General features: G+C 35.2%; 1 protein-coding gene across 1 annotated transcript in view; it reads right to left on the reverse strand.

Moving 5' to 3' along the window:
• KIF20B (kinesin family member 20B) overlaps positions 1–25,551 on the reverse strand; it is an 84,652-nt gene that overhangs the window by 56,919 nt on the left and 2,182 nt on the right. The window contains 12 exon segments of the mRNA XM_070363490.1: positions 3,562–3,852; positions 4,383–4,545; positions 5,199–5,345; positions 5,434–5,505; positions 6,596–6,707; positions 7,627–7,854; positions 8,337–8,373; positions 11,497–11,681; positions 12,248–12,386; positions 13,257–13,376; positions 13,477–13,563; positions 21,521–21,668. Of these exon segments, the coding sequence (XP_070219591.1) occupies positions 3,562–3,852; positions 4,383–4,545; positions 5,199–5,345; positions 5,434–5,505; positions 6,596–6,707; positions 7,627–7,854; positions 8,337–8,373; positions 11,497–11,681; positions 12,248–12,386; positions 13,257–13,376; positions 13,477–13,563; positions 21,521–21,668 (1,729 nt within the window).

The following is a 25,551-nucleotide window of genomic DNA, read 5'->3' on the forward strand; positions in this document are numbered from 1 at the left end:
TAAAACTTTTCATTACTATGTTTCTTTTTAACAAAGATAGTATTTTCACTAAAAACTATGTATATGCAGAGATTGATTAATGTGAAAAATCAAGTTCGTCTCACCACATTTTAGAAACACAGTTCAAATGTCTGTCTGGTTACACAAAGAATGAAGAGAAAAGAAAATTTGAGCATCTATTATCTACTAGGAACTACTTTGGGGAGTTCATATTTTATTTCATTTAATCTACACAACCCTTTTTATACTTAGTAGGAGCACTCAAATTTCCTAGGTAGGGAAAGTAAGGACCAAGTCTGTGGTAAATGCTTAAGTCTGAGTTTAAAGTTAGTCTGTCAAAATATAAAGCTGACATGTTACACAGAGCAGTTACTGTGAATCCCCAGTTTTCAAAATGGCAAAGGGAGATATTACATATTTTATTGGGTTTCTATAACTATCCAAATGTAAGCAACAACTCTGTCTTTGAAAGCACACACATAATTAATCATTTAACATGGACAATAAACAATAAAACAATTAAAATTTGACATTATAGCCAGTATAGGTATGTAAATTATAGCAGTCAAGAAAACAGCCTGATAGCCTTTTTTTAAGGTTTCTGATTAAAGTTTCTCAATAAGAAACTAATAAACTCTCTCAAAGCTACAGATCTTTCACTTTCTCAACTTTATATTTGAAAATATTTTACAGATATCTTGACTTTGAAATTCTAAGAACTTCTACTGAGGAAATAATTTTATATTTTGGCTATAAAATAGACACTGTGTTTTTTGCAACAATGAGTGGTTATATGTAAACAAAAAAAAAAAAGTAAAATGCAACTTGAAAGTCAAACTTAAGAAATGGGTTCAACTATAGCACCATCATACAGTGAAACTACTGTAATGAATTATGATGACATATTTACAATTCATAATTTCCACAATTTATTTTTAAATGAAGAAAATCAGTTAACAATATTGTAACAAACAGTAAAAATCTATTAACACGATAAGTAGATTTAGAGACATTTATATTTATTTCCCTTTTTCTTTTTCTAGACTCTGTCATGATTATATAATATTTTTATAATTTTAAATAACCACAGACTTTTCCCACTGTTCAAAACAATAAATATTTAATAGTAACTCACAGTAACTATTGAAGAAGAGGGGCTTCCCTATTGGCTCAGATGGTACAGAACCCATTTGCAATGGAGGGGACCCAGGTTCAGTCCCTGGGTGGGAAAGATCCTCTGCAGAAGGGAATGGCAAGCCACTCCAGAATTTCTGCCTGGGAAATCCCATGGACAGAGGAGCCTGGCAGGCACAGTCCACGGGGTCACAGAGAGTCAGACACGACTTACTAACACTTTCACTTTTCACATGGAAGAAGAAATGTGGGAGACTCAGAGAAATCTGTATGAAAACCTTGGGAAATTGGTTTCTTTCAGTAATTCTCAACAACTAGTTTTCTACCACTGTTAGTATATGATAAAGTATTGAGTGAAAAAAATTCTGGTTGGTTATTCAAGTTAAATGAATTTTAAGCATAGATATGTTACTATCAATATATTTCATAACGATCTTTAATAATTTCATAATGATCTTTAATACTCACAACCCTCTAATTAATAAAATGCTAACAATGTGAAGCATGAGAAGCCTAATCATTTTAATTTTGAGAAGTATTACAAAAAACTTGGATAAAATTTTAATTTTGAAGTACCTAGTAAATATTATAAGATATGCATTTACACTACATAATCCTACATAAATGACATTATTTTTCCTTAATAAATTCATAAATGACTAACTTAGTAAGTTTAACAAACATTACATTGATATATAAACTTCAGTTTTGAGATCAAAAAAAAATTAAAGGACGACTATTAACAACTTAGCCTAGTTTTTCACTGAGGGAAGTACTACATTACAGAGATCCAGGGTAAAGCATGTTCAATCACATGGTGACCAGATAAACTAGGACTAATGGCATCTGAAGCTTTCATCTTCATTCCTAAGCAACACAGGCACAACAGTGGCTTTCAGGGACACTGGAATAAACTATTAAGATGAGAGTATTTAACTCAATACATCACTGATCTATTTAAACGTCTATAGTCCAAAAGAGTACTATGATGTCAGATGTGTCAACACCACTCAAGTCAGTTAATGAGGGGAACCAGTAATGTGGACATGATCTATATTTCAGAACTGTGTGCATGCGTGCTCAGTCACTCAGTCGTGTCCGCCTCTTTACAACCCCATGGACTGTAGCTCGCGAGGTTCCTCTGTCCATGGGATTCTCCAGGCAAGAATATCAGAGCAAGTTGCCATTTCCTTCCCCAGGAGATCTTTCTGACCTAGGAATCAAACCTGCATCTCCTGCCCTGGCAGGCGAATTCTTTACCACTGAGCCACCTGGGAAGCCGTATTTCAGGATTAATGAAACTTAAATATATGTATGAATTTTATTTGGACAGAAATTATAAGAAACACCATTAAATCTTATTTGTTTCTATAAATATAAGATGATCAAGTGATTTTTTAAAATAGAATAATCGGTACTAGGCACACATTTTGCACTCTTGTACTTAAGACTGCAAGGTAAAATTTTGGAGGAGTATGCTAAAATCACAGGGTGAAACGATACTGGGGAACAATGAAAAGAGACCTGAAACACAACACCGAGTTAACTAAAACTTGGCTTCACCAAAAATGGAGAAATTAGACACTCTGCCTCCTAATGTGATTCAATGGGAAATTCAGAACTTCATATATATAACAAGCTTGCCTAAAGTGTTAAACCTGGATCATCTTATGATAATTATCTTATGATAATAAGATGATCCAGACTGGAGGTTTTTTACAAGACAATTAACCACAAGTTTTCAAAAATATCTATGCTAGATTAGAGATTAACTAAAGAAACGTGATAATCAAAAGCAATGTATTGAATTGTAGATCAAAAACAAAGTGGCTATGAAAGGAAATACTTGGACCACTAGAGAAATCTCGATATCGACAATACAACACTATGTTACTGTATTAATGTGAAAGTGCTTAGGTATGAAAATGGCCTTTTGATTGTGAGGAACACGCCCATGTTCTTGGGAAACATGCTGAAGTAGTTAGTTGTAAGGTGTCATTATGTCTGCATCTTGTTTTCAAATGATACAGGCAAAAAAGATGTGTATTCACACTCACAGAAAGAGAATATAAAAATGGTAAAATTTTAACAACTAGCAAATCCAGATGAAATGCAAATGAGTATTCATTATATTTGGAGAAGGCAATGGCACCCCACTCCAGTACTCTTGCCTGGAAAATCCCATGGACAGAGGAGCCTGGTAGGCTGCAGTCCATCGGGTCGCTAAGAGTCAAATATGACTGAGCGACTTCACTTTCACTTTTCACTTTCATGTATTGGAGAAGGAAATGGCAACTTTCAAAACATGTAATGAAAGATAAACTTAGTGTATTGTTGGAAAAAATGGGAGAAAGAGCCTTAAGAATTACTAACCAAAACTTCAGAATAATAAATAAGCCAATTTTAGAAGTATGAGTTAATACATACTCTCTTCCCCGCATGGCTACTAAAAGCCTTATCATCCTCTAATGTATCATCTAGATCTTCATCAATAAATTCAGTTTCCACATTCTGCTTTTCTTCAGCTTTTTCTAGATCCTCAACCAAATCTTCATCTTCCACCACATCTTCTAGGCTACTTTCCCATGAAATCGTGGATCTTTTTTCATTTAGTATTTTATTATCTGAATTATTAATATCTAATGATTCATCTTGAGAAGATTTGACAGGTCCAAATGATTTCTCTTGAGAGCAATTTAAAATATCTGGAACATAAACCTGGTAAAATATTGAATGTAACTTTTAAAACAAAGGCAAAAACTGTCAACAAAGAAAAAACAATTATAAATTTAAGTCAAATGACAACTTGAGAATTAAAAAGAAAAATCTATCCAAATATAGAAGGAATTAGCATACTCAAATACATATTTGATAAGAAAAAAGCTAATTACACATGTATACTACATATAAATCTACTTTCCTGGGTTAAGGTCTTAGTACTATTCCCAGCAGGTGGTTTCCTGATTAGCCACTATATAAGCCAGACGGACAGCAGAGCATATAGTTCGCTGCGTACTTGCAATTTGTAATGGGTAAGTTATTTATTACTGAGGTCATTTTCTCTTAAGCAGGGGTAACTTTCAATTTTTTTCCTATGCCTACTACTCAAATATTACATTTTTAATTTTCAATTATTTTCTAGGTTTACAGCTGTAAGTGCAAAATGTATTATCTACTCTAAGAAAAAAAAATCATTACTACTCTAATAATACAAAGCTTAACAAATTCTGAAATTTAGCTATATTTACTTTTTGTGCAATGGCTGAGAACTTCAACACATTGAGTGTCTCATCATAGGTAAAAGAACATTGGCTAATGTTGACAATCATACATATCTTCCCTTTACCATTAAAAAAACTTTGAAAATAGTGGGTCAATTTACTTTCCCGGAAAGGTACATGCTGTTGAAACCTATGGAAAAAATTTTCAAAAAATCAAAAGTTAAAACAAGTCTTGTGAAGTCAGGATACTGATAAATTTTACAAAGAAATAACATAACAACCATGGACTTAAATTCTAGGTTAGTGATTAGTTTCATTTGTACTAGTCATTTTCTGTTTATTCATGTTGTTTTCTTTAAACACTGCTACTATTATTATTAATACTGACAATAATAACCAACTAGGCAAAATGTAAAGGAAGTCACAATGAAGTGGGTTGTGTTCTCTAGTGTATAGCAATTATGCAATATATAAACCTTAACTAGAAAATGGTAAAGGTTGGATTTATCATTTACTTAGCCTAAAATGCTAGTTAATACAGAAATCTACATCCAGAAAAACACAGTGCATTAATAAGAATAATATGGTTTCAAAGTCTGTTAATAAACCAGCATTAGAAGCTTATTATCTAAGTTGTCTGTTGATACATATTTGCTATAGAAAATACTGTGTTTACCTGAGTCACTGGCATTGACTGATAATGCTTTTCATTTCTATCATTCCTAGTCATTATGTAAGAAGCAAGTTAAAAACAAAAGAACTTTCTAAAACTAGCAAAGCTGAAAGTGTAAATATTATTAATATAATCCTTGATATGCTGATAACATGTTCAGCAACTCTTACTTTGACTTTTCGCTATTCTTCAAAACACTGATACACTTTCCCAGAGTCAATAAAGAAGTGTTGATATTCCCGGTCTCTCTTAACCTTTCACCTTCATTCTGTGTCCTCATGCTTCGTTCTGAGCCAGCAAGATCACATAAAGACAATCTAAATTAACCAAAGGAAAAAAACTTTAAAAAATTCTTCAAAACAAAAAAATTCAAAATAATAACAATTTAAACAATGCTCAACTTACTCACTGACTCGTATTACATGTGGTATTTCTGAATCTTCAATCTGTAATATTCTAATGGTAAATATGCTGTGACTAAAAGAAATAAACAAAGATTACATATTATCATTCCTTCTTTATTTCTGCATTCTAATAGGAGAGGCAAGCATCTACATCAATATCTATTTTCACCCTAATACTGGCCATCATCACAGTACTACATTCTCCAACTAGCCGTCAGGTATCTCAGTTTAGTGCTCCACTGCCACCTACATAACACTCAACTACTAAAACCAAAGAGCTTATCTTTCTTTCACTTAGCCCCAGACCCTTCAAATTTACTCTTCTCAACATTCCAACTTCTATGAATGAAGTAATTCATAATAAAGTCTCAATTTGCTTACAAAGGTATTACTTTTAGGTATAATGTACAGCTAAATCACTTGAATCAAGCCAAGTATACATTTGGCTTAGATGCCTACTAAATATTGGCTTATCTGGATTATATGTTGTCCTTAAGCCATACATGGGAGACGGGGCTCTTTCCCCTTTAAGAGAAAATCTGTTTTAAGTATCTCACTGTTCAAACTTAACATCCTTTTGTTTCTCATTCTCCAATCCCTTTCATTAAAACATCCTTCCTTAGCCCTTTGAAATACTGGCCTAACTCAGTATTTATAGTGTCTATGTTCATGGAGTAAGCAGAAAAAACCCAGAGAAATGTCCTATATTACAGGCAATTAAAACATTGAGCTTAGATATTCACGTATAGAAAGAATAAAAATACTTCACTTTGAGTGCAAATTAGTAAATTGTATGTTAGAACATGAAATTAGTCCTGATAATCTTATCAGACAACCTACTGTCTGATTTAATCTTAAATTAGTTGTATTTAAATAAGCACAGCTACTAGGGCTTCCCTATAAGCTCAGTTGGTAAAGAATCTGCGTGCAATGCAGGAGACCCAGGTTCAATCCATGGGTCGGGGAGATCCCTGGAGAAGGAAATGGCAATCCACTCCAGTATTCTTGCTTGTAGCATTCCACGGACAGAGGAGCCTGGCGGGCTACAGTCCATGGGATCGCAGAGTCCGACGGGGCTATGTGACTTTCACTTTCACTTTCAAATTAGCACAGAACACCTGGGTGCCTCAGGTCAGGCTTATACCACAAGATTTACTCCTTACCTTCTACTAGAAGCATTGTTCAGTTTTGTGAAAGCAACACTCTGGTGCTTTGTTCCTAGCTTTAAAAGTCTATACGCTTCTTTGGCATCAGATACTTGAATCCACTGTAGATCTTTAAAAAATAAAGAGGCACATATCAATTTACAAATGTACAGCATTTGCTATATAATGTAATCTCTTTGAAGATTTGTAATCTCTTTCCTAAAGACATATAATGAAATCTTTCTTTTAATAACACGTCCTAGGTATAGCCAACTCAGCTATCTCATATTCCACTAGAAAATAAATACACAAGACGAGGATATTATAATGATTTTCTAGCATAAACACAAAAAGTAAATGTTCTTCAACAGTTTGCCAAAGGGAAAATTAAAAATAGGTTAAGATTCCTCAGAATTAGACATCGGAAAAAAAAAAAAAAAAGACAAAGTACATTACAGAGTAAACCTAGATAAGTAACTAGCTATGAGATTTTAGATAGATTGCAATTCATTTGTGAGTCATGAAATCAAATTTCTTGAGCCATAACTAGCATTTTGTAAAAATGAAGTAGAATGTACAAAACACCAAAGTGTATTCCTTGCAATGAGGGTAAATATAATGATCATTTTCAATTGTAAATATGCATACACACACACACATGCGTGCAGGTGGAGAATCATGATGTCATTAATAAGTATTTCCTGCTGTAGGGTAGTGATTTTTAAAAGGTTGGAAAAATACCACTGTGGTATACCTAGTAACTCCAAGGTCTGAATACTGTTACAGAGCAGCAGAATAATGTGAATATACACATACAGCTTTTCCTATTCCCTAAAATCCAATCAATAATACTCCAGAAACAAATTACTAAACCCTCTTACCTTCAGATTTAATGAACATTCCAAAACATATTTTCAAAGCACAAACTACTCTTACTATCTTGCTATTAATAAATAGTATAAAAACTTTCAATTTCCAGTCTGCTTTCTTATAACAAAGCCTAGAAAGAAACTTCAGAGCAAAAAAGGAAACAATACTCATCAGTATACCTTTTATGAAAGAATAGCCCTTTACATCTTGGGAAAGGCGCAGTGTCTTTCTCTTTTGGAACTTAGATGATACAGGAACAAACAAATCGTAAATACATTCGTTGTAAATCTCAAAGAAAGATACCCACACAGAAAATTTTCTATTAATATCTATGTTCAAGTTTGAGTGTTCACAATCTTTCATGGATTCTTCAAACTCTGGGATACTCAAAGAGTTTGTTAGACTTCCTACAGAAAATAAAAAAAAGATAATCACAAAATTAAATAAGATAATAGGCTATTATCTCATTATCTTTTAAGATTCCCCAGCTTGAAAAACTTAAGTATACAAATCTTCTAATTAGCAGTGTCCAAATTTTTTTGGACCAAAGCAGATAAAAATATTTGTGTTAACCAAAATTTGGCTTTTTTGTTTTGCAAATATGTTAACAAACCAAAATGAAATTAAACGTAAAGGACAGAGAAAAAAATAGTGCCACTCTTGAATTCAACATAAAAGTTAACAATCAGTAAAAGTTAACAATCAGTAACAATCAGTTATTAAATCCAAATAAAACCTTATGGTGACTGGCATTTCATATAGTTATGTACCACTTTTGAAGTATTATTGACTGTGTCATTAAAGAAATTAAATCACCAGAAGTGATTCAAAAATTAAAAGTCTTTTAAATAATCAACATCTTAAAAGTATATGAGAAAGGAAACCTTACCATAAAGAGCACCATAACTGTCATTATGCATAACAACCTGAAAAAGATTTCTTAAGTTAAAAAATGTTTTTTGTTAAGATTAAATAACCAGTAAATTCATTACCTATCCAAATAAGTCACCAGCCTTACATCTACTCAATTCAACAACCTAATAAGAAATTTGGGGAAACTACAGAAAATATTCAAAGGAATACCGTCATATATGATCCCTGCCACTCAGAGGCAATTACTATTAATATCTCAATATATTCCTTTCTATTCTTTTCCCTACACTGATTGCATTGTAAGCTTTCTCTCTATAAAATTAAAAATTATTAACAAACATTTGTGGCTGCATAACTGACTAGATGTGATGTGAAATGACTTAATTAAATACTATTAAGATAAACACCTTAGTATATTTTTTCTTTCTGTAATTTAATTGTTCCCTTAGGCTATATACCTTAATCTGAATTGATAGATGAAAAGATAATGAACTTTTTTTTAGGTTCTCACTCATAATATAGTACTGCTAAATTGCTTTGGAGAAATACAGTTTACAATCAATCTATGGAAGTGAAAGTGTGTATCTCATGTCATATACCTGAAACATATAATACTGTACAGCAACCTCAATAAAAAGAGATTTTTAAAAAAGAAAATATGATCTCAAGTTTTTAATATTTTAATAATTTCACAGGCAAAATAATATTTTAACTAGATAACCTGTTGGAGAATTTTTTTTTCAATATTAATGACTTGAATTTCCTCTATGAATTATCTATACAAATATCCACCAATCTCCACAAATCTTGTTAAAATATTATTTTACTTTCAGAGAGCATAATCATGGACTCTGAACTTTACTCTCTACTGAGCAACACTACTTTGAAACCCTGATTTCTAAATTATTTAAAAATAAATCCCCATCAGTGTTTTCAATATATCCAAAAAGATTACTAGTTTTTAACAATTTTAGAATAAACATGCAAAAACATAACACAAAATCCAAAAGGCACAGAAGGAAAAAATAGACAAGTATAACTTTATTAAAACATGTTTTAATAAAAAATTATTTTAAAAAAAGGAAAAAACCAACCGATGAGACACGTGAACTAATGTAGTAACAGATTTATGATATGTTAAATGAAAGAGCAAGTTATAGAATGTCTATAAAATCTCATTTTTGTTCAAATAAAAGACCATTATCCCACATATAAAAAAAGGAATAAAGATATACACAACTGTTTATATATGACTATATTTACGTGTGTATATGAACTTCTCCAAGCCAGGCTTCAGCAATATGTGAACCATGAACTTCCTGATGTTCAAGCTGGTTTTAGATAAGGCAGAGGAACCAGAGACCAAATTGCCAACATCAGCTGGATCACGGAAAAAGCAAGAGAGTTCCAGAAAAACATCTACTTCTGCTTTATTGACTATGCCAAAGCCTTTGACTGTGTGGATCACAAGAAACTGTGGAAAATTCTGAAAGAGATGGGAATACCAGACCACCTGATCTGCCTCTTGAGAAATTTGTATGCAGGTCAGGAAGCAACAGTTAGAACTGGACATGGAACAACAGACTGGTTCCAAATAGGAAAGGGAGTTCGTCAAGGCTGTATATTGTCACCCTGCTTATTTAACTTATATGCAGAGTACATCATGAGAAAAAACTAGAGTGGAAGAAACACAAACTGGAATCAAGATTGCCGGGAGAAATATCAATAACCTCAGATATGCAGATGACACCACCCTTATGGCAGAAAGTCAAGAGGAACTCAAAAGCCTCTTGATGAAAGTGAAAGTGGAGAGTGAAAAAGTTGGCTTAAAGCTCAACGTTCAGAAGATAAAGATCATGGCATCCGGTCCCACCACTTCATGGGAAATAGATGGGGAAACAGTGGAAACAGTGTCAGACTTTATTTTTCTGGGCTCCAAAATCACTACAGATGGTGACTACAGCCATGAAATTAAAAGACGCTTACTCCTTGGAAGGAAAGTTATGACCAACCTAGACAGCATGTTCAAAAGCAGAGACATTGCTTTGCCAACAAAGGTTCGTCTAGTCAAGGCTATGATTTTTCCTGTGGTCATGTATGGATGTGAGAGTTGGACTGTGAAGAAGGCTGCGTGCCGAAGAATTGATGCTTTTGAACTGTGGTGTTGGAGAAGACTCTTGAGAGTCCCTTGGACTGCAAGGAGATCCAACCAGTCCATTCTGAAGGAGATCAGCCCTGGGATTTCTTTGGAAGGAATGATGCTAAAGCTGAAACTCCAGTACTTTGGCCACCTCATGTGAAGAGTTGACTCATTGGAAAAGACTCTGATGCTGGGAGGGATTGGGGGCAGGAGGAGAAGGGGACGACAGAGGATGAAATGGTTGGATGGCATCACTGACTCAATGGACGTGAGTCTCGGTGAACTCTGGGAGTTGGTGATGAACAGGGAGGCCTGGCGTGCTGCGATTCATGGGGTCGCAAAGAGTCGGACACAACTGAGCGACTGATCTGATCTGATGAACTTCCCGGTGGTTCAGTGGTAAAGAACCCGCCTGCCAAGGTGGAGACGCAGGTTCAATCCCTGGGTTCAGAATATGCTCTGGAGAAGGAAACGGCAACCCACTCCAGTATTCTTGTCTGGGAAATCCCATGGACAGAGGAGCCTGGGGGGCTACAATCCATGGGGTCACAAAGAATCGGACATGACTCACAGACTACACAATGTATAGACGTACATAGAAACCTCAGTAGATTTTATTATTTTTGGTATACCGAGAAAAAGACCAAAAAGGATATGCTCATATCTGTTACTATTAGTTTTTCTCTTCAGAAATGAAATTATAGAAAATTATTTTTTATTTTTCATATCCTCTTGTTTAGATTTTGTATATACACATTACTTTTACAAATAGAAAAAGGATTTTAAAAAATCAGTATATAGAAAGTTGCTGTTTCTACAACAACCTAAAATGATTAAAGAACATTTATATTTGTTTTGTTTAAACATTTCAGCTGTTTGTACAATACAAAATGAAGAAATGTCTTCAAAAAAGCTTTTAATCACAAAGAAAAGACAACAACTACAACAAGCTATTTCAATACAGGCTGAAAACAAACTGAAGAGCTAATAAAAGGTCACAATTATGTGTATTTTATCTGCTAAAATACTCCCATACCTCTTTAATTTGCCGAAGTAATGCACTTTTGCTAGCGACTTCTTCTTTCTCTTGGTCTGGTGATAACCGTAAGTATTCTCTGGACCTATGTGGTTTAAGGTTCATCTTTGTATACAGTCTTTCCTGAAGACTATCAAATAATACATTCAAAGTTCGAGGAAGAATGCCAGTATTTTCTTCTGTGCCTATGACAAGAATTTGTGTTTTACAGTCTCTCAAAGTACTAAGAAAGAGTAAAGAAACATTGTTGAGCTACCAAGACTCCTTTTATACCACCAATAGGCAAGAGTAAAAAGCTAAGACAAAAAGTGAGGAAAGTTGCAGATTACTCAGTGTTCCATCACTTTGGTTTTCATTGTATAACTGACATTTATCAGCTATTAGTCTGATGTAAAACTTGAAATTTTACATTCAGATCCGATTTTAAAACTGGCTATCATTCATTATCACAAAGTATAAAAGTAAAATAAAATATAAAGTGTTTCCCTGGTTTTCTTTGCTTAATTCCTTATGTTACATCAGTCCTTTTCCCAAGTTTTCATCATCTTTAATTCTCTATCATATGGGTAAAGCAGTTTTACAAATTAAGTCAATCTGATTTAAAAGCCATGGGCAATACACATTCAATATGCTATTACTATTAAAAACAGAGCAAATTTGCAAGGTAATGGAAACATAACTATAAGTATTATGAAAATGAGCAAATATTAGGGCTTCCTTTTTTCTTTCTACCAAAAATAAAACCATTTACCTTGAAACGTGTAAGTTTTTCCAGAATTGGTTAGCCCGTAAGTAAAAATCAGCCGACTCTGTCCTTTCAAGAGGTCTTTAACTGGCTGCAGAATGCAACCCTGGAAGAATTCCTTCTGTGTAGTTTCTGGGCCAAAAACCTAAACAAGCATTTTTTAAAACAAGTAGTTTTAGAAAATTCAAGTTAATTAATAGTCATGAGTTCTACCCTTTAATATTTTTAATATTTAAAAGATCTGTCTTACAAGACTCATTCTTAGAGTTGACATATCCCCAATCCCAACAGATACAATTCCTAGTTTAACTACTGCCAAAAGTTTTCACGATAGAAATCTGATCCAGCCAATAACCTTTCATCTAAACTGTTAAAAGAACATTTCCACCAACCACAAAGAGACTGTAAGATTTTTACAATGATTTATTCACTTCCAATTATATGTTTATACACCTAAAAGTTGAGCCCTACCATTGAGAAAAAAATACCAGAACCTAAGATCTAAGTTTCATAAGCACAAGGTGTGTAGAGTTCATTATATACAATTAGGTAGCAATTTTGGAGAAGGCAATGGCACCCCACTCCAGTACTCTTGCCTGGAAAATCCCATGGACGGTGGGCTGCTGTCTATGGAGTTGCACAGGTGCGTAGAGTTCATTATATACAATTAGGTAGCAATTTTGGAGAAGGCAATGGCACCCCACTCCAGTACTCTTGCCTGGAAAATCCCATGGACAGTGGGCTGCTGTCTATGGAGTCGCACAGAGTCGGACACGACTGAGCAACTTCACTTTCACTTTTCACTTTCATGCATTGGAGAGGGAAATGGCAACTCACTCCACTGTATCTGCCTGGAGAATCCCAGGGATGGGAGAGCCTGGTGGGCTGCCGTCTATGGGGTCACACAGAGTTGGACACGACCGAAGTGACTTAGCAGCTGCAGCAGCAGCAATTTAGCTCAAGCCAAGTCTTTTTATCTTAAAAGAAAAATTTTCAGTTTCATATGGGTACCTACCTTGGAAAAACTGAATTTTTGTGCCATCTGCCCAGAGCTTTTCTCACTTAAACGACCAAGGGCAGTATACTGAGGATCCTTCAGGACAACAGTCTGTGAATCCAGAATATACACACAGCCCTAGAACACAAATAATTAAAAACCCACAACAAGTACATTAAAATGATGATATTGTGCTCACTTAATGGAAATAAACTATAAAATTAAATTCAGCACCAACCTCAGACTCATGTTCTTTTTCTGGCTGTGTGAATGGTCTTACTCGAAGACAAACTTGGAGATAATCTTTAGATTCAGAACTGTTTGCCTTAAAAAGGAGAAAATATTTTAAAGACACAAAATGTAGAGTTTCAGAGATCACCTTTCTTTAAAGTGGCTGATTGTTATAGAATAATCTGAGATTATACAAAACCTCTAAGCAAACAGTGACTCTTCTGTTTTCATCCATTTTATATTTGTTTAAAGAAAAACAAATCTGTTTTAAAAAAAACAAAAATGCCAGAGAAGATTCAATTTTCCCTGCCTTCTATATTTATATTTAAAGTTTACAATATGCTTCTTTGGCATAAAACTGTAACTTTTATAACCAATACAAATAACAGGGCTGAAAGTCACTAAAACATAGAAGAGTAGAGTAAATCACAAGTCCCCAGAATACTCAATTAACCCAAATGCTCAAGACCATCATGCATTTTTTATTTATTTATTTATTTTGGTGTATTATATTCTCCTTACTGCTTCCTTTAAGAAAGGAATTAGCTTAGTTCATTTTTTAAAAATAATTTTAAAGAAATGCTTTATATTAAAAAGTAAAAAGAAAACAATTACATGAAAAACACAATTCACCAAACAAGACACAAGAAGAAAATTTGAATAACCCTATACTTATTAAAGAAATTCAACTTATATTCAAACAAAATAATCCTATATAAAAACTCCAAACCCTCCAAAAACCAATACCATTTGCAATAACCTGGTAGTTTATTGGTAAATTCTCTCAAACATTTAAGATTATAATTACACAAATTAAAGACAAACTCTAAGAAAATGGAAAGAGAACACCTTTCAATTAATTTGAGTTTGACATAACCTGAATACCACAATCTGACAAAGATATCCTCAGAAAAAATTACAGAACAATATCCCTAATAATTATAAGATAAAGGCAAAATGTTCTCCAAAGTGTTGTACCATCTTCTATTCCCACAAACAGTGGATAAACATGTCAGTTGCTCTGTACACTCACCAGTGGATGGTGGGGCCAGTCTTCTTCATTATCACCCTTCTAGTGGGTGTGAGGGTGGTATCTGATTGTGGATTTAATTTATGCATTTCCCTTATAGTGAAGAAGAACTAGAGAGCCTCTTAATGAAAGTGAAAGAGAAGAGTGAAAAAGTTGGCTTAACATTCAGAAAACGAAGATCATGGCATCCCATCCCATCACTGCATGGCAAACAGATGGGGAAACAATGGCTACAGTGGCTGACCTCACTTTTTTTGGGCTCTAAAATCACCGCAGATGGTGACTGCAGCATGAAATTAAAAGACGCTTACTCCTTGGAAGGAAAGTTATGACCAACCTAGACAGTATATTAAAAAGCAGAGACATTACTTTGTCAACAAAGGTCCGTCTAGTCAAGGCTATGGTTTTTCCAGTAGTCATGTATGGATGTGAGAGTTGGACTATAAAGAGAGCTGAGCACCAAAGAATCGATGCTTTTAAACTGTGGTGGTAGAGAAGACTCTTGAGAGTCCCTTGGACTGCAAGGAGATCCAACCAGTCCATCCTTCCTTTAGGAAATCAGTCCTGGGTGTTCATTGGAAGGACTGATGTTGAAGCTGAAACTCCCATATTTTGGCCACCTGATGCAAAGAGCTGACTCATCTGAAAAGACCCTGATGTTGGGAAAGATTGAAGGCAGGAGAAAGGGACAACAGATTGCTAGATGGCATCACCAACTCAATGGACATGAGTTTGGGTAAATTCCAGAAGTTGGTGATGGACAGGGAGGCCTGGCGTGCTGCAGTTCGTGGGGTCACAAAGAGTAGGACGTGACTGAACTGACTATGACTAATGATGTTGAGCACCTTTTCATGTCTGTATTAACCCTATGTATAGCTTCTTTTGTTAAGTATCTGTACAAATCTTTTGTCCATTTTTATTAGACTGTTTTCTTATTATTGACATGTAATTGTTTTAATATAATCTGAAAAAAAGTTGCCTGTCAGGAAAAAAGAGAGGCAAAAATTCCCTAACAAAATATTAGCTAATACATAAAACAGGAAAGTATATCCTAACAAAAAATAGTTTATCCTAGTGCAAGGTCAAGCTGGCATTCAAAAATCAATTAGTAGATTAAAAGAACAAATGAGAAACTTTCATCACTACTAGATGCAAAAGAAGTGCATATGAGTGACTTGAATTTGATACACATATTCAACATCCATTCATAATAAGAATTACAGGCAGACTGGAACAGAAGGGAACTTCCTTAACCTGATAAAGAGCACTTATAAGAAACCTATACTTAACAGCATATTTGATGACAAAAGACTGAATCAGAGAAGAGTTGCAAGATGAGTAACAACAAAGGGATTTCTGCTTTCACCACCTCTATTCAACACTATATGAGAGGTTCTCGATGTTTTAGCCTAAGTCATCAGTTGAAAGGAGGGGGAGAGGAGGAAAGAGCGAAGGAGAGGGAAGAGGAAGAAGAAGAGAAGAAAAAGGAAGAGGGAAAGGATGGGAAGGAGAAATAAAATTGTCTTTATTCACAGACATCATGAACATCTACATTTTTATATGTTAAAAATATGACAACACCTTAAAAAAAGTTACCAGAACTATTAAATGAGTTCAGCAATGTAGTATGATAGAAGACCAATATGCAAAAAGTAACGTTTCTGTATATGCTTGGAAGAAACAGAATTTGATTAAAAAAAAAATACCATTTGCAATAACCTCAAAAATTATAAACTAATTAAAGAAAAATCTTAACAATAGATCAGGAACACCATACACTGAAAATTAAAAACATTGCTCAGAGAAATTAGAAGGGACCAAAATAAACGGAGATATGCCTCATTCATTATTTGGTAGACTCAGTGTTAAGATATCCAATCCATTCTTCCAAAACTGATCTATAGATTCAATGCAAACGCAACAAAAAATCCCAGGAAGTTTTTTTGGAGGGATTAACTGACAAGCTCATTTAAAAATTCATAGATAAATGCAAAGTTCCTAGAACAGTCAAAACAATTCTGATAAAGAAGAAATTTGATGGGCTAACACTACCACCTGAGTTCAACACATTTTAAAGCTACAGTGATCAAAACAGTGGGGTACCGACAGCCAGAGAGATACATAAATGAAACAGAATATATAGAGTATTAAAAAATAAACCTCCACATACAAGAGTATTTGATTTATGACAAAGTTGTAAAGGAAACGCAGTACAGAAACGATAGCTCTTTCAACCAACTGTGCTAGAACAATTGGATATCTATATACAATTTTAAAAATAGCGATTTGAATACATATCTCACATTGTATAGAAAAATTAATTTCAAATGGGTCAGAGATCACAGACTTAAATATAAAACTAAAAACTTCTAAAAGAAAACATAGAAGAAAACCTTTGTGGCCTTAAGCAAAGATTTCTTAGATATGCCATCAACAGCATAATACATAACAGAACAAACTGGTAAAATGGACTTCGTCAAAATTTAAAACTTCTCTTCCAAAACAGTTGAAGGATGAAAAAACAAGCCATAGAGGAAATACTTGCAAAGGATATATCTGACAGACAGATGTATCCAGAGAACATAAAGAACACTTAAAATTAAAAAAAAATTCTTTTAATGGGCAAAAGATTTAAATTGACATTTCTCTGAAGACACCCAGAGGGCAAATAAGTACATGAAAACATATTTAACATCTTTGGTCATTAGGTAAATGCAAATATCAATTAGATTATCAATACATACCTATTAGAATGACTAAAAATAAAAAGACTACTCAGGATAGCCAACATGAAATTGAAATAGAGGAACAAAGATGAAGAACTCACAATACCCAGCTTTAAGACATACTATAAGCGACAGTAATCAAGATAGTGTAGCAGTGGCAAAAGAACCGAATCAGTGGAACAGAAGAGAGCCCTGGAACAGATCAACATGAATACAGTCAGTTGATCTTTGACAAAAAAGCAAAGGCTACACGAGGGAGCAGACAATCTGTTCAACAAGTGGTGCTGGAGCAACTGGACATCCATATGCAAAAAACTAACCTAGACATAGACTTCACACCCGCCAAAGAAATTAACTTAAAAAGAATACAAACCTAAATGTAAAATGCAAAACTACTAAAATTCTAGAAAATCTGGATGATCCTGTGTTTGGTAACGACTTTTTTAATTCAACGCCAAAGGCATGATCTATGAAAGAAGTAACAGATAAGCTGGGCTTCATTAAAACTAATTTTATGCTTTGTAAAAGACATAATCAAGAGAATGATAAGACAAGCCAGAGACTGGGAGAAAATATGTGCAAAAAGATACCAAATAAAGGACTATTAGCCAAAATATATAGAGAATTCTTAAAATGTAATAAGAACACAAACTGATTAAAATGGGTCAAAGACCTTATCAGATATCTTATCAAATAAGATATACAGATGACAAATAAGCATATAAAAAGATGCTCCACACTTTACGTCATCAAGGAAATGCAAATTAAAATGAGCTATCACTACACATCTATTAGAATAGCTAATATCTGAACACTGACAACCAAATGCTGGTGAGGATGTGCATCAACAGGAATTCTCATTCACTGCTGGTGAGAATGCAAAATGTTACAGCCATTTTGGAAGACTGTTTAACAGTTTCTTACAAGATTAAACATATTTTTGTTCCATACAATCTAGCAATCACGTTCATTGGTAATTATCCAAAGAAACTGAAACCTTATGTCCACAGAAAACGTGCACATGAATGCTCATAAAAGTTTTTTTCATAGTTCCCCAAAAGGAAGTAACTAAAATGTCTTTCAATAGGTGAATGAATAAACCACAGTACATCCATATAATGGAATATAATTCAGAACTAATTATAATTCACAACTAAACTTATAAACAAAAGTTAAATTAAAATTATAAACTAAATATATACTTACACATATTTAGTTTAAATTATAAACTAAATTAAAATTAGAACTAAATATAATTCAGAACGATGGAAACAGTGAGAGACTATTTTGGGGGGCTCCAAAATCACTGTGAACAGTGACTGCAGCCATAAAATTAAAAAACGCTTGCTGCTTGGAAGAAAAACTATGACCAACCTGGAAAGCATGTTAAAAAGCAGAGACGTTACTTTGCTAACAAAGGTCCATCTAGTCAAATCTATGGTTTTTCCAGTAGTCATGTATGGATGTGAGAGGTGGGGACTATAAAGAAAGTTGAGCACTGAAGAATTGAGGCTTTTGAACTGTGGTGTTGGAGAAGACTCTTGAGAGTCCCCTGGACTGCAAGGAGATCCAACCAGTCATCCTAAAGAAGTGAGTATTCGCTTCAAGGACCGATTGCTGAACCTGAAGCTCCAATACTTTGGCCACCTGATGCAAGGAACTGACTCATTGGAAAAGACCCTGATGCTGGGAAAGACTGAAGACAGGAGAAGGGGACGACAGAGGATGAGATGGTTGGATGGCATCACCAACTCGATGGACATGAATTTGAGTAAGCTCCAGGAGTTGGTGATGGACAGGGAAGCCTGGCATGCTGCAGTTCATGGGGTCGCAAAGAGTTAGACACAACTGAGCAATTTAACTGAACTGAACTGAACATCCTTATAACGGAATACAATTCAGAACTAAAAACAACTGAACTATCAAGCCATGGCAAGACATGGAAGAATCTTAGATGCCTACTGCTAGGTGAAAGACGCCAATCTGAAATGGCTACAGACCATATAATCCCAACTATTAAAATATGATATTCTGAAAAAGGCAAAACATTGGAGATAGTTAAAAGATCAATGTTGGTGGGTGAACAGGTGAAACAGATGAATTTCAGGGTAGTGAAAATACACTCTATAATACCATAATGATGGATACATGTGATTACACATTTGTTCAATAGAATGTGTAACACCATGCATAAACCATAATGTAACTATATTGTAACCAGTCTGAGTGATTATGTGTCAAAGTACATCCATGAATTGTAACAAATGTACCTCTGTGGTGGGAGATGTTAGTAATGAAGGAAGCTATTTGGGGGCAAAGAGAATATGGGAAATCACTGTATCTTCTCTTCATTTTAGCTGTGAATATAAAACTCCTCTAAAAAATGAAGTCTATTTAAAAACAAACCGACTGACCACACCAAGGGTTGGTGAGGATGTGGAAGAACTTAACACATTGTTACCGGGAATATAAAATGCTATATCACTTTGGAAAAGTTTGGTAGTTTCTTAAAAATGATCCAGTCATTCCAACCCTAGGTATTCATCCAAGGGGGAGAAAAAAAGGAAACATATATCCATACAAAGATTTGTATACAAAATTTCATAGAAGCTTTGTTTGTAATAGCCAGACACTATAAACACATGTGCCCATCAGCAAGCAAATGCCACTGTGATACAAAAGCAGACCTAGAAGACCTAGAAAATAAGTAAACCAATCAATATTTGAATTTCATATAACTTTCATGTCATGAAATTGGATTTTTCTTCTTCAACCATCTAGAACTGCAAAAACCAGTGACAGCTTGTGAGCAGTACAAAAACAGGCCATCTCTTCCTCTCTTCTTTTATGATTAAATCAGCTAAAGTAAAAGAGCCTGACACATGAAATGGGTATTAAATAATTACTTTTCTTTTATCTATGTTTCCTATACCCCCTCTTCCCCTTCCATCCTTTTTTTTTTTCCTACCATTTCATAGCTTTTTTTTTTTTAATTGGGTATTCACATGGTTGGTGTGCATTTTTGCTTTTCAGAGCTCTCATAAAGGTATTTTAGTTAGTCTCTAGATACTGTTGTTGTTTTAATGTTTCATGGGGGAAATGAGGACTTGGAGCATTCTAGTCTGCCTTTTTTGCTAGTGTCAGTTCCTAGACCCCTTACTTACATAACACACACACACACACACACACACACACACACAAAACAAAGTCACTTTGAGTAGTTTTAAAATCCCAGCAAAACTGAGGACAGAGAAAGTACATGAGGAAGTACAAAGTTCTCATATACTTTCTGTCCCCACACAAGCACAGCTTCCCCCACTATCACCCCACACCAGAGTGGTAACTTTGTTACATGTCATTATAACCCAAAGTACACAGTTTCCATTAATTAGAGTTCAGTCTTTTTTTATAAGAATACAGTTGATTTACAATGTTGTTAGTTTCTACTGTACAGCAAAGTCAATCAGTTATACCTATGCATATATCCACTCCATCTGTCTTTATAAAAGGGGTTAGTACATCTCTAAGGCATCAAAGTTAACAATCTAATCTGTAATAAAGAGAATATAAATACAATGAAAGTACATTTGTAAGAAAAGGTCTATAAACACAGCAAACATAGTAACAGGTAGGGTGGTAGAAACTTTGTAATGTTTATTTCTTAAACACTACTAATTTTTTTTTAATCTGCATTATTTTTTAAACTAAGGGCAGTTCCCGGGGGCATAGTGGAATATTTGACATTTTTGAGAGAACCATACCAATACTTGACACATGTTGAAAACCATGAAGTAATTTGGTTTCAACACTGGATCACACTACTTCTTTTGATAAAGTCATATCTTAGTGAAGCTGGATTTCTCAGTGGTTGTTGTGATGAAAAGCAAGTCCAACCCCAAAACAATGAAGAAAAGGAAACGAAGGTGGCAGTGTCTAATCTGATTGCGAAGTTTGAGAAATTGTGCAGCACCCAAAAGGCACACATAACCCATCAGTAAGTAACCTTTGGTTAGTGAAGAAGGATGTTAAAATTCTTTTTTCATTTAATTTTTTCTCAAATGGCTACTAGGTTAGGCATAAATAGTTATTAACTTGTCTGCACCTACTATTTGGAAAGCAACTGTTCTGTATTTAGGGCACCATGAGAAAATTACTGAGATAAGTCTGTCTTAAACCTACAAGGTTTGGAAAGCTCGTCTTTAGTCGTACCTGTCAAAAAGTGTATGTGTGCATGTGTGCACACGTCCATTAACACTCAATCACGACAATCAACATAATACTTTTCTTGTACTTACCTCGGTGCTTGAAGCAACTAAGGAAAATTCACGAGAGAGGTCAAGCTTAATGCCATCAAAATTTATTTCTGAAGGTCTTGCAAGTGGGTCAGCACTGAAAACATAAGATGGTCTAGACATCCCATCTTGATTTAAATTAGATTCCATTCTGTAAGAATAACAGTAACGTCTTTAGAAAATCTCAATATATCAGCATATAAACCATCCATAGTTTAAAAAGTCTATGAGTCCAGCCCGCTACTTCTTGCCACATAAACTAGATTTTCAAAAGAAACATATTACTATTGCATCTACTATCTTTCCAAAAGAAAGATATTACTATTCCAACATAATGAGCCATGGAAAAGACAAAAGAACAGATTATTTACAGATTCTGAATCAACTAATATTGGACACTGCCTACCACTACTGTTCATGTGATCCAACCTATAGGTAGGTAGATTCATCCAAAGAGATTTCAAGAGTGAAGATAATCTACAAAGTAAGATAGTATAAAACATTCAATCTGTCTGAAATGCTCTCAGAAGTCAGATAAGAAGGTGTAATAAATATAACCTTGTGCTTAGTTTTTTTAGTGTCTTCTAAAGAATATGAGACTTTGTAATGTTTTATAATTTAGGAGTTAAATTCGGTTATCTGGACAATTACTTTCAACTGAATTCTTCCAAACGATACAAGTAAAAAGTAAAGTACTGGGCATTCCCTGGTGGTTGAGTGGTTAGGACTCAGCATTTTCACTGCCAGGGCCAAGGTTCAATTCCTGGCTGGGGAAATGAGATTCTGCAAGCCATGAGGCATGACTTAAAAAAAAAAAAGATGTGAATGTATTTAAAACAGTACCTGATATGTTACAGGTGAATGTGGAATAGAATATGGAATACTTTACCAGTAAACTACTACACCCAAAAAAGATGTCCTTTGCATTAGAGGGGACTGGAATGCAAAAGTAGGAAGTCAAGAAATACCTGGAGTAGGGGCTGGTGCACTGGGATGACCCAGAGGGATGGTATGGGGAGGGAAACGGGAGGGGGATTCAGGATGGGGAACACGTGTACACCTGTGGCAGATTCATGTTGATGTATGGCAAAACCAATACAATATTGTAAAGTTAAAAAAAAAAAAAAAGAAATATCTGGAGTAAACAGGCAGATTTGACCTTGGAGTACAGAATGAAGCAGAAAGAAGTAGAATTTTGACAAGAGAACGCACTGGTCATAGCAAACACCCTCTTCCAACAACACAAGATTCTATACATGGACATCATCAGATGGTCAATACTGAAATCAGACTGATTATATTCTTTGCAGCCAAAGATGGAGAAGCTCTATACAGTCAGCAAAAACAAGACTGGGAGCTGACTGTGGCTCAGATCATGAACTCCTTATTGTCAAATTCAGACTTAAATTGAAGAAAGTAGGGAAAACCACTAGACCATTCAGTTATGACCTAAATCAAATCCCTTACAATTATACAGTGCAAGTGACAAATAGATTCAAGGGATTAGATCCGACAGAGTGCCTGAAGAACTGTGGACAGAGGTTTGTGACACTGTACAGGAGACAGGGATCAAGATCAACCCCAAGAAAAAGAAATGCAAAAGGCCAAAACGGTTGTCTGAGAAGGCTGAGTAAAGAAGAGAAGCGAAAGGCAAAGGAGAAAAGGAAAGATATTATCCATTTGAATGCAGAGTTCCAAAGAACAGCAAGGAGAGATAAGAAAGCCTTCCTCAGCAATCAATGCAAAGAAACAGAGGAACATAATAGAATGGAAAGATTAGAGATCTCTTCAAGAAAATTAGAGATACCAAGGGTACATTTCATGCAAAGATGGGCACAATAAAGGAGAGAAATGGTATGGACCTAACAGAAGCAGAAGATATTAAGAAGAGGTGGCAAGAATACACAGAAGAACTATACAAAAAAGATCTTCACGGCCCAGATAATCACGATAGTATGATCACTCACCTAGAGGCAGACATCCTGGAATGCCAAGTCAAGTGGGCCTTGGAAACATCACTATGAACAAAGCTAGTGGAGGTGATGGAATTCCAGTTGAGCTATTTCAAATCCTGAAAGATGATGCTGTGAAAGTGCTGCACTCGATATACCAGCAAATTTGGAAAACTCAGCAGTGGCCACAGGACTGGAAAAGGTCAGTTTTCATTCCAATCCCAAAGAAAGGCAATGCCAAAGAACACTCTAACTACCGCACAATTGCACTCATCTCACACGCTAGTAAAGTAATGCTCAAAATTCTCCAAGCCAGGCTTCAATAGTACGTGAACTGAGAAATTCCAGATGTTCAGGCTGGTTTTAGAAAAGGGAGAGGAACCAGAGATCAAATTGCTTTTGCTGGATCATCAAAAAAGCAAGAGCGTTCCAGAAAAACATCTACTTCTGTATTACTGACTATGCCAAAGCCTTTGACTATGTGGATCACAACAAACTGTGGAAAATCCTGAAAGAGATGGGAATACCAGACCACCTGACCTGCCTCTTGAGAAATCTGTATGTAGGTCAGGAAGCAATAGTTAGAACTGGACATGGAACATTCTGGTTCCAAATCAGGAAAGGAGTACATCAAAGCTGTATATTGGCACCCTGCTTATTTAACTTATATGCAGAGTACATCATGAGAAATGCTGGGCTAGATGAAGCACAAGCTGGAATCAAGATTGCCGGGAGAAATAGAAATAACCTCAGATATGCAGATGACACCACCCTTATGGCAGAAAGCGAAAAAGAACTAAAAAGCCTCTTGATGAAAGTGAAAGAGGAGAGTGAAAAAGTTGGCTTAAAACTCAACATTCAAAAACTAAGATCATGGCATCTGGTCCCATCACTTCATGGCAAATAGATGGGGAAACAATGGAAACAGAGGCTGACTTTATTTTTTGGGCTCCAAAATAACTGCAGATGGTGACTGCAGCCATGAAATTAAAAGACGCTTGCTCCTTGGAAGAAACCTAGACAGCATATTAAAAGGCAGACATTACTTTGCTGACAAAGGTCTGTCTAGTCAAAGCTCTGGTTTTCGTAGTAGTTGTGTACAGATGTGAGAGTTAGACTATAAAGAAAGCTGAGCGCCAAAGAATTGATGCTTCTGAACTGTGGTGTTGGAGAAGACTCTTGAGAGTCCCTTGGACTGCAAGGAGATCCAACCAGTCCATCCTAAAGGAGATCAGTCCTGAATATTCATTGGAAGGACGGATGCTGAAGCTCTAAAACTTTGGCCACCTGATGCAAAGAACTAGCTCATTTGAAAAGACCCTGATGCTGGGAAAGATTGAAGGCAGGAGGAGAAGGGGACAACAGAGGATGAGATGGTTGGATGGCATCATTGACTCAATGCACATGAGTCTGAGTAAACTCCAGGAGTCGGCAATGGACCGGGAGGCCTGGCGTGCTACAGTTCATGGGGTCGCAGAGTCGGACACGACTGAAGGGCTGAACTGAATTGAAACTACTACAACTAAATTAAGCATCTCGCTAAATTTAAAGACAAATGTAGAGGTAAGTTTCACTGATAAAATATTAACATTCAAATATTTACTGAGAATCCACTAGGTGCACAATATTAGGGAGAAATGGAGAGAGCACCATATTCTTTGAATATTATGATATACTCAGAACAGTCACTGCCAATAGGGTTCCTGGCTCAAGAAGGTACTTGTAACGGGCATCCACAGGCATTAAGTAAATGAGCCAAAGATGGTCCCCATATACTGGCCCTGAATTGTTTACTTCTTCACAGCAGGCTGGCAACGTTAGTTCAAAAAACCAATGAGGTGTCAAACTCAAATTTTTATACATCTGTTTGCTTTATACATAGCCAAAATAATCTTAGTTTTAGCCATTTAGAGCCTATCTGGTTTGCACATTCCATGAAACTGCACTCAACCATCCGCTAGCCACAGACAAAATCCAAGACAATAAAGACCCCAAGCCACTGCTGCCCTTTGAAGTTCTCAGATATGCAGACTCCCTACTGTGCTAGGACACTTATACTGAGCTCCCTCTGCTATCATTCCC

This window comes from Bos mutus, chromosome 26 (genome assembly GCF_027580195.1).
Source record: "Bos mutus isolate GX-2022 chromosome 26, NWIPB_WYAK_1.1, whole genome shotgun sequence".
Classification (NCBI taxonomy): Eukaryota; Metazoa; Chordata; class Mammalia; order Artiodactyla; family Bovidae; genus Bos; species Bos mutus.